We start from the raw sequence: 10,288 nt of genomic DNA on the forward strand, positions 1-10,288 counted from the left end.
AGGAGACGAGGGATTTCACAACCCAGCCCAGACAGGATTAAAGAGAAATACACAAGTAAACAAATCGCAGCCTCGTAAGGCTGGACGTGCTGTGCGGGGAGCAGAGCCTCCGGGCCAGCGGGTGAGGCACGGGTGTCGCGGGTGCTGGGGCGCCGGAGCAATGCCCGCGGGGGCCGGCACCGCGCGGCACGGCGGAGTCCCGCCGGCAGAGCCGCTTCAGAGCAGCGCTGAGCAATCTCATTTTTCACACGTCTCCTGTAGTCAAACTGCCCCTGTCAGAGGAAAGGAGTTGCTTCCTGTTATTTCCATTGAAATCCTTGTCCCGGTCGTTAGCCGGCAGGCTTTGGCAGGATGGCACCGTGCGCACACACAAGCTCCGGCCACCTCTCCCAAGGGCTCCTGCTGCTCTGGGGTAAGTGCGCGGGGGGCGGCCCCGGGGGCTCCGCACCTCGCACCACCCCGCATGTGGCCGCCCTCCCGCTCGTGGGGCCCAGGGTCGGGGTCTCGGCTCAGCCCGACCCATCGCCTACCCCGGCATGGGACCAGCCTGAGGGTGGCTGGGACAGCCATCGACAGCATGGCCAGGGGTCAGTGGCAGGTGGGTGCTGGGGGCAGCCTCCACCACGCTCATCCCCAATCCAGCAGGGAGCCCTGCAAAGCCCCGAGCTGCAACAGGAGCCGCAGCACTACAGGCAGAGGGGCTGGATGGGACCATCGGGGATAGAGATTGGGACAGGGTGGGCTGCCCTTTCCTCAGCCACTGTACCAGCCCAGGAGCACCCCGTGGCCAGTGCCTGGCTGTCCTAGAGCTCCCCATGAACGGCCTAGGCAGGGCCCACTGGGGCCCGCCAGCATTGCTGCCCCACACCATGGGCCCTCAGCCAGGGGTGGAAGATGGATGGGCTGTTTCCTTGGGCCATGGGGCCCCGTGGGGCGGGCGAGACATGCCCCACGCCCTTGGCAGGCTGTGCTGGGCGTGGGACTGATGGCAGGCGGAGGGGCTCTCCGGCAGTGCCGTACTGTGTCCAGCGCTTCCTCTTCCTGCCTCAGCCCTGTCCAGCTGCAATGCAGCCACCCAGGGCAATAGGGCGGTGCCTGCGTTGGCTCCCCATGGGCAGTGGTCATGGCTCACCCCTGTGCTGTGACCACAGCCCAGGGCCCACTGCCACCAGAGAGCTCCTCTGAGCCCTTCAGAAGCTGCCCACAGCCTGGCTGGACCCCTCTGCACAGCCTCTGCCCATCTGGGGGGCTGGACACTGTGGCCCCAGCATGTGCCAGGATTGGGGCAGCTCACTGTCCTGCACCCCAACTGCTGGCTCCAGTGGCCCCCAAGGGACACTCAGAACCAGTTCCCTGCTGCAGACCCAGCCTCTGCTAAGGCAGCTCCCGTGCGTGGAGCCCTACCAGCACCTGCTCCCCTTGACCCTGTGTTGTTCCTCACCCTGTGTCCCCCCTTCTGCAGTGCTCCTGGGGACTGGGCTCTGCCACACGGACGCCGAGACAAAGGGCTTTGGCCAGGATGCCGGGACAAGCTCACCCATGGCCACGTCCAACGGGACAGCCCAGCCCATGGGTGAGTGCTGGGGCTCAGCAAGGGCTGTGCAGACCCCTGGGCCCAACGGTGCCCTGGCCAGGGCTGGCTCTGCACCATAGGGTTATCCTCCCCCTTTCCCCTGGCTATCCCCAAAATAGCTGGCGTGTGCCAGCCAGCAGCAACCTGCCCTCCCACTGTGCTCGTGGCATTGCCCTGGGACTGCTGTGGAGTCTGGGCAGCACCCTAGGGCTGCTGCAGGGTCTCTCCCCCATCTTGCCAGTGTCTCTCCCGCTGGCCTGGGTGTCACCTGGCAGCAGGGGCAGGCAGGGATGTGCTATGGAAGGGCGTGCTGCCCATGCTCAGCACCTTTCCCCACAGAGGGAAATTACTCCGACATCACACAGAAGTGCTGGGATTACTTCGTCTACCTGATGAGGAATGTGACAGCATCGGAGTTGTGCGAGTGGAAAGTCATCAGGAGGTATGGGGTGGTGGGATCTTCCCCTCTGGCAGCAGGGCACAGGGGCTGGGCAGTCCAGAGGGGTGCTGCTGGGCTGGGGATGGCCCTGGGGTCTGTGCCCTGGTGCCCTGTCCCCTGCCAGTGCCCTGGCTGTCTCTCCAGACCCTACAGCGACCTGCAGTTGTGCCTGGAGCTCTGGGCCGACCGCCTGAACTACAGCTACCCCAACGCACTGGCGGAGCAGTACATCTTTCAGAGCCACCACCGCTACTTCCACAACTGCACCCTGGAGCACCCGGTGTACTTCGACCCGCCCGAGGACGTGTTGCTGGCCATGATCATCGCCCCCATCTGCCTCATCCCCTTCCTCGTCACCCTGGTCATCTGGCGCAGCAAGGATGGCAAGGCACAGGCCTAGCGCTGCCACCCCGTCCCGCGGCAGGGCACGGACCGCCGGCCACCCGAACCGTCCTGTGGGCTCCCTTGGCCACCGCCCCGCGCTGCTGGGGCGGCTGGTTCCTGCCTTCCCCCGCGCCGCGGCCCGGGATTAAACGCTTCTCCCCCCACGCCTGGCTCTGCTTCTTCCGTCGTTCGATCCCGCCGCGGGCCCACTCCCGCCGCCAACCCCGCCCCGGCATGGGCACGCCGGCAGCTTCTTGCCGTGGGCAACGTGCCTCGTGGGACACGGGGACCGGGAACACGGGGACCGGGAACACCGGGATCGGGAACACCGGGATCGGGAACATCGGGACCGGGAACACCGGGACCGGGAACATCGGGACCGGGAACAGGGCGGGGCCACCCCGTCCGGGAGGGGCGAGGCTCGGAGGGGGCGGGACTGCGGGGCGGGACCCTGCAGGGAGGGCGGGGCCTCGGTGGGAAGGGGCGAAGGGGCGGGGCCTCGGCGGGGAGGGGCGGAGCCTCGTTGGAGTGGGCGGGGCGCCGCGGCCGCGCCGGAAGCGGGCCGGGCCGGGCCGGGGCGGAAGGCGGCGGCGGTTCCGATGGCGGAAGCGGAGGCGATGAGCTTCGCGTGGCCCTGGCAGTACAGCTTCCCACCCTTCTTCACGTGAGCGCGGGCGGGCACGGCGCGGGACTGGGCGTGGGGCTGGGTCAGGGCCAGGGGGATCAGGGCGGGGGACGCGGGGCACCGGGGGCACCGGGCCCGGGGGCTGCCGGTGCCTCGGCGGCCCCGCGCTGACGCGACCCCCCGCAGGCTGCAGCCCAACGGCGAGACGAGGCAGAAGCAGCTGTCGGCCTGGTGCGCGCTGGCGCTGGCGTACAGCCGGCGGCACCGCCTGCCCGCCATGACGGTGCGGGAGGCGCAGGACATCCCGCTCTTCGCCAACAGCCGCCTCCAGCGTATCCTTTGGGCCCGGTGCCCGCGCCCCCGTCGCCCCCACCCCCCGACCCCGCCTCCGTCACCGCCTCCTTAACCCGCGCCCAGGGAAGCTGCCGCTGGAATCCATCCAGGTGGTGCTGGAGGAGCTCCGCAAGAACGGTGGGTGCCTCGTCCGTCCATCCGTCCGTCCATCCGTCCATCCATCCATCCGTCCGTGCCCCGGAGCGGAGCCGGTGCCCGCCCGACCGGACAGCTCCGTGCCGGGGCAGGGACTGCCCATCCCATAGGTTTGGGCTATGCTGCAGCCCGGGCTGGTTCCTTTGGCCATCCCTGCCCGCGCCTCCACGGGACCCAATCCTGCCGTTGCAGGCAGATTTAGCTGAGGAAGAAGAGGGGTCTCAAAAGAGAAATCGATTTCTGTAGACACGGCGATATTTAGGAAGTTGGCGTGAGCAGTTGGGAGGAGGCTGGACCCTGAGGCTGCCCTTGGGTGTAGTGTCTGGCATGTGTCCTGAAATCTGCACATTTGATCCTTACTGCTGACTTGTGCTCTGATTCAGTCTCTGTTCCCTGTTGTTTTTAGGGAATCTGGAATGGTTAGATAAGAACAAAACCAGCTTTCTGATCATGTGGAGGAGACCAGAAGAATGGGGAAAGCTCATCTATCAGTGGGTGAGAGAGCTGCACACCCAGACCAGGCTCAGTGTCTGAGAGGACAGGGGGTCCTGCTGCTATTTGGGAAAGACCACTGTGGTGTTCTCCTCTTGCTTCCTCATTGCTTTTACCTTTCTGCTTCCATTTCTCCCTGTTGCAGGGAGGAGCAGGGTTATCAGCAGCTCCTTGCTTGCTGTGAGCTGCAGTGTGGGTGGCAGGTGCCACTGCCTGCCCCCAGTGCCACTGGCTGTTCCCTGGTGAGGACAGGACAGTGTCACTGTGTGTGGTCTGAGTCCTCACTGCAAAATGTGGGCAGGAAGAACCGAGGGGCAGGGAAGGAACCATCTTCGTCCCCTCAGGCTGCACTTCTGACCCTGCTACTCCAGGCTGCTGCTGCTCCTCGAGTGCTGTGCACACTTTATGTCCCGTGCTCTGGGGTGTATGAGGATGTTCAGCCACATGGATGAGATTTGCTGTGTTGCCTTTCTGTTTCCAGGTGTTGAGGAATGGCCTGACCAACTCTGTGTTCACGCTGTACGAACTGGCCAGCGGGGATGACACTGAGAGTGAAGGTAATGTGGGTAAAGGGCTCATGGTGTAGAGCAGGTTTTCAGAGCACACTGGATTGGAGCATGTAAACAGTTAGTTGTCAGATTATAGTTTTGTAGATTAAATATTTTGAAATCTCACATGCAAAACTTGCCCCCCACACCACTGGCACGTGCTGCTGTGAAGGCTTTTAACACTTTGCAGGAACATGTCCCTCTGTAATTGCATTTTCACTTCCCCGGTGCCCAGCACTTTCTCTGGTGAGGTGAGGGGTGTTTTGTTTTCATGCCGAGCTCCTGCACTGCCTTAGAGGCTCCTGTGACTCATCCCTGCTGTCTGGTGTCCTTCAGGCTCTGTTCCTGAAGCAGTGATGTAGGGATGAGCCTGTCAGTGTAGCCATGTGACTCGATTTGCTGTAGTGTTACAGTGCTCTTCAGAGCCCTCTGCTGCCCCCAGTCCCTGGACCTTGCAAGCCTGTTTATTTCCTGATGTGATTTTTTTTTTTTCCTATTGATGGGGATCTTGGTCCTTCCCTAGAGTTCCATGGCTTGGATGAGGCTATGCTGCTCCGTGCCCTGCAAGCCTTGCAGCAGGAGCACAAGGCTGAAATTATCACGCTGGATGACGGCCGAGGCGTCAAGTTCTTCTGACAGGAGCTCCCTTCCCTTCCCACCTGCAGTCTTCGGTCTCGCTGACAAGGGTCGCTCCCTGGGCTTGGCTTCATGCCCTGACTGCAAGTAGCTGCATCCTCAGGATTTCTTGGGGCAAGGAGAGTCTGCTAAGCCTTCTGAAGACATGACTTAGAAATATCCCAGGGTCCTCTGTCTGTCTGTTCTTCCTCTTGATGTGCTTGAGAGGCTAAAGCTGCTCCAAGCAGTTCTGAGAGGGAACACCCAGTAGTGAAACACCGGGGCTGCTGCTGGTCCCTCTTCCTGTGACAGCCTCAGAGCAGTCCCAGCTGGCTGGTTGAGCTTGTCCTCAAAGGGCCCCCCATCCCTCTACCAGCCACATGCCTGGGCCCCCCATTCCCACTGCAGTGCCCAGGGGTGAGGCAGGAGCAGGGGACTGGCTGTGGCTGCTGTGCTGTGGAGGCCCTCAATGGCAGAAGGAAATGCACTTACTGCCAAACGGGCTGGGGGATGCCAAGGAACTAATTTCAGGTGATTAAAATGAAATGTATTTATAGAGCAGCCTGGGTGTTTTCATCTATCTTTATTTTTCCATCAGAAACAAAGCGTACCAGATTCCTGCCCTTCAGTCATGTTTCCTCGCTGCCCTGGGGGAATGCAGCGGTGCTGGCGAGGGCTGGGCCTCCCCCACGTGGGAAGCAGCAGCACAAGTGCTTTTTTCCACTTGGCAGGGCCATGGCTCGTGGGAGCCCTCGCTGCCCATCTCAGGACAGAGACATTTACTTTAATTTTGCGCATGCAGCCTGCTGGAAGCCCCTGGGTTTGTGCAGAGGTGACAGGGTAAGCTCTGTACCACCGTGGCTGGTAAAGGGATGACTCAGCTTTAGACTCTTGGTGCTGACAACAAAGTCCCCAACTTGTTGGAAGCCGTGGCCCAGGTACAGTTGATGACCCCGTGAGTCCTGGAGAAGCCAGATGGCTGTGCTGGGGCAGGATCATGCTCACCTTTCCATGGTGGAGGCTGGGGGCAGGGCTGGAGTGACCTTTGGTCAGACCAGTGTGGTTGTTCTGGGGGTCCGGCACCTGCCCTGGCCAGTGCTGACCAACATGTCCAGCCTGCCCTGCCCTTGGGGACAACCCAACACTGGCGTCACTGCCGCTGACAGCCAGTGTCAGTGTCAGGGAATCCTCGGTGTAGGTGAGATGCTGGAGTCCAGGGGCTGCAAAATTTAAAACTTTCCATTTTGTAGCAGGAACCTGTTGACCTCAACTTGGTGGGATGTGCTGCCCTGGTCTGGGCACGTCTCTCTGGAGTTGCAGCTGAAGCTTAGGCTTCCTGTCCGTGCCCAGGGACAGCAGCGCTGTGGAGGAATTCCTGAGTGCCAGCACTTCTCTGCTGGAGAAGGGCACTGGCAGCACTCACGGTGAATCACTGACACACTGGGCAGGTGTGGTCTCCAATCCCTATGAGCTCTGCCACAGTGCTGCCATGCACTGACAGCACTGAGCAAGGCCAGCAGAAGCAAAGGCTGTGCCACAGTGTGTGCCAGGAGCCCCACAGCACGTCTGTCCCCACAACTGGCTCAGGCTCTGCTCAGCCTGGGACTCACTGCCTCCCTTTGTGTTTGCAACCACCGAAGTCTCTGTGTAGGATCTGTCTGCTACCAGTGTCTGCCCTAGACTGGTTTTGATGTCTGAGACCTGCCTCTGCTTCCCTCTCCATGCCACTCACATTGCCCCTACCCTCCCTGTTTGCTCTGCCTGCCTCTGTGGCTGCAGTGCTGTGCCTGAAGGTGTCTGCACTGGATCCCAAGCAGCGAGCCTCCAGCAGTCAGGCTCAGAGTGTCTGTCCTTGCTGTCTGTGTGCATGATGTGGACCTCCCAGCACTGTGTTCCGAGCTGGGAGTGCTGTCTGTAACCTGGCTGTCCTTGAGGGAGTCTGTGTTCTTAATTAAATTCGCTCCCTTCTTAGGAAATGGCTGATGTGATATTAGATAAGACTAAAACTAGCTTTTTCGTTCCAAGGCTCTCCTGGCAGCAATTCCCTTCTCTTTTTCAGCTTCCTATTTAGTTGCTTACTCAGTGGGAGGAGGAGGAGGAAGAATATGTCCCCTCTGCGGAATGGACACGGTGTAAAATTCCTTTTCCACACCCTCTGGGCTCGTTATTGGAGGCCACATCCAGTCATGCCTGTGTAGACCCTGTGGGACCAGCTGCCCATGCTGGGCACCATGGTGGTGCTGCTGCAGTGAGGTGTCACTGCCAGGGCCATGGGATGGGTCCTTGGAATGGCAGATGTGCTGCTGGCTGGTGCTGCCGCCCTGGAGGGAGCAGGTGTCCCTCTGTGGAGGTGCTGCCCAGCCCAGCCCTGTGGAGGTGGCGTTTCTGGGGGGGCTGATGCAGCCCCTTCCTCTGGCCCATGGCCCCTCAGAGGCCCTTGCTGCGTCTGGCCAGGGTGATTAGGACTCATTGGCTGGGGCGAGGCACTGCTCAGGGGCTCTGGTGCTGAGATAAGGCACTATCAGGCCAGGCACACTCAGATCCCACTGGTCAGGGAGGTAAGGTGCCAAGAGGGGTTTTATTTAATGTGGCTGCTTAGGAACAAGAGTTGTTTCAGTATGATAAATTTATATGTTGGGATAAACTTGCAGGCGGATCCCATCTGCACCTCTGGGCTGAGGAAATCCTCCACAGTGATCTGCCCAGGGTTACTGCCAGAGCTGAGGTTTGGGTGCCATCTCCTTCTCCCTGAACTCACATGAGTTAGAGCAAGAAGGGGCAAGGCAGCTCCTGTGGGCATGGGGTGGTGAAGCCAACTGTGAAAAAAGCTTTGGGTTTCCCTGGAGCCCTGGACCCTTCCTGGGATGGGCACCTTGTGCCATGCAGCCCCAGCTGTGCATCCCCATCTCTGGAGGGGGACACACACCTTTGTCTGGACCCATCCTGGCCTTTCCATGATCCTGCCCTGAGCTCTGGAATCAGAACAGACAATTCCTGGCAGGGCTTGCTGGAGCCCAGAGCTGAGCAGGGCTTTGATTCATGATCTGATTCTAAGGAGAGTGATTACACAGTCCCCTGTTCTCTTCCTGGCAGCCAAATGCAGGTGAGAAATGGGTTATGTTCCCTGATTGTGGCGGTTCCTCAAAGCGAGGGCTGGCACTGGCATCCACAACCCAGAAATGTCACCCTGATAACGCTGGGGAGCTGCAATGGGCACCTGATTGTGGAGCAGGAGCCCTCTGTTTTCAGGCCAAGTTGTCTCCAGCTTGGTGTCCCTGGCCAGGTCAGGAGGGGAACTGTGCCCCTGCCTGAGCTGCCTGCCCCCTGCCAAACTCTGGTGTGGGGTGGCATTTGGCCAGGGGTGACTAGGGAATTTCTCAGACCACTCATCAGGGATGTGTGGGAGGGCAGCAGTCGGAGCAAACGTCACCCCTAATTTCCTCTCCTGTCTGCAGGGGCCTCACTGGACTGGAATACTCTCCTGCGCCTCTGGGATCTTCCAAGGCATCTCATTTCATGATGAAAAACCTCGATAAGGGGACATGTCCCTGCCAGCAACCAAGGCGAGATCTTTGCCTGTCTCTGTGTGTCTCACTGGAGAGATGGGGCTCCCTGCCAGCCTGGGCCATGTTCCTGTGCCCGGGCAGTGCAGGGTCCCTGTCAGGGAACCCTGGGTGGGGGCAGCCGCAGAGTTAGCCCACAGAGCCACGGGGCAGCATGCCCCCCTTTCTGGCAGTGCTGAGAAGGGCTGGGTTCACCCGAACAAAGTGCGTTATTTGATAGAACTGCGTCAAACCGTGTTGCACCTGACAACACGAGAGTCACCCATGGCAGGGCCAGCATGAGTGCTGCACCCACAGCCTGTTGGTCCCGGCCTTTGGGCTCCCGTGGCCATGGTAGCCCAGTGCCCTGGCAGCAGGTAATGCCCTGCAGGGGCTGGTGCTGGACACAGTGTTCTGCCAGCAGTGGTTGTTCCCCCAGGGCCGTGCCCCTCACACACTCCAAGGAGTGCAGGGCTGGCTGGGGATGTCACTGCTCCCTACTCAACAGCCCGTGCTGCAGGAGCAGCTCTTGGCAGGGAGGGGTCGGTCAAACCTCTTGTTGCGGAGGGGGTACCCGGCTCCTCCAGTGCTGGAGAGCCGAGCTGGAAGAGCTGGTCATGTGGGGGGAGCAGAGGGGAGATCGGCAGTGTGACACAGCTTGGCCATGGTTTCTGTAGGAAGCACATCTCATTAAATGCTTCTCCCTCCTCCTGCCGCCAGGGATTTGTGGGGAGCAGCGGTGTCGGACACAGCCACAGCCGAACTTCGGGTCAGCAGCCCCAATTGCCCGGCATCACACTGTGGGTGCCAGGTGCGTTTAGGAGGAAATGGCAGTGCTCCAGTATGGATCCACTCCTTAATGTTTCCCGTATCGTTGAGTAGAAACAATCTGACCTCAGGGAAAAGAAATTAGCGGTGGCCTCAATTGCTTTGTGTTTTATGTAAACAGCCTCACCGGCAGAACAACCTCCTCCTTCAGCCCGGAGAGACAACACGCTCTTGTCCGGCTGTTGGCTCCCGCGGGGCTGACACACACCTTCGACTCTTCCTATTTGCGTGACCCTAATTTCAGGATTTCAGACTGTAGTGAACCCGAGCAGGGCTGTCTGGGGCGGCGTGGGGGGACCCGTGACCGCGCAGCGGGACGTGGCTGCTCCCGGACACACTGCTCCCTGTCCGGAGTCAGAAACTCCGAGGAAACGTCTGAACCAGGCGCGTTCCTACGTCCCGGCTCCGGCTGCGTCGGTCACAGCGGCCCCGGAGCCCCGCAGGGGCGGCAGCGGGCGAGGGGCTGCTCTGCGGGGAGGGGAGGGCGTGAGCCCTCGGGGCAGCCACGGCAGCGCGGCCCCGGGTGGGCGCCAGGCACTGACCCCCGGCCAGGAGGGGACACCCCGCATCCCGGGGGGATGCCCACCGTTCCGCTCCCGGCGGGGCGGCCGGGTGCGATGCCGGGGCTCTCGCCCGCTGCGCGCAGCCTGTGTCCGCAGCCGCAGCGCTGGGCACCGTCCCGGGGCCGCTGCCCGGTGCGCTGTCGGTGCCCGGTGCGCTGTCGGTGCCCGGTGCGGGGCCCCTGCCCGGTGC

General features: G+C 61.4%; 2 protein-coding genes across 2 annotated transcripts; both read left to right on the forward strand.

The window, feature by feature from the left end:
• On the forward strand, positions 1–2,560 carry RAMP2 (receptor activity modifying protein 2). The gene is made up of 5 exons (XM_027664835.1): positions 1–121; positions 262–412; positions 1,463–1,573; positions 1,913–2,015; positions 2,157–2,560. The coding sequence occupies exons 2-5, from the start codon at positions 352–354 to the stop codon at positions 2,410–2,412; spliced, it is 531 nt and encodes a 176-aa protein (XP_027520636.1). The 5' UTR covers positions 1–121; positions 262–351; the 3' UTR covers positions 2,413–2,560.
• A 391-nt stretch (positions 2,561–2,951) lies between these two features.
• Positions 2,952–5,726, forward strand: VPS25 (vacuolar protein sorting 25 homolog). Its single transcript, XM_027664898.1, has 6 exons — positions 2,952–3,060; positions 3,208–3,353; positions 3,439–3,492; positions 3,917–4,005; positions 4,484–4,559; positions 5,074–5,726. Exons 1-6 carry the CDS (start codon positions 2,996–2,998, stop codon positions 5,184–5,186), a joined length of 543 nt encoding a protein of 180 aa, XP_027520699.1. The 5' UTR covers positions 2,952–2,995; the 3' UTR covers positions 5,187–5,726.
• Positions 5,727–10,288: the final 4,562 nt, after the last annotated feature.

The sequence above is a fragment of the Corapipo altera genome, unplaced genomic scaffold, assembly GCF_003945725.1.
Source record: "Corapipo altera isolate COAL_440 unplaced genomic scaffold, ASM394572v1 142, whole genome shotgun sequence".
Taxonomy (NCBI): domain Eukaryota; kingdom Metazoa; phylum Chordata; class Aves; order Passeriformes; family Pipridae; genus Corapipo; species Corapipo altera.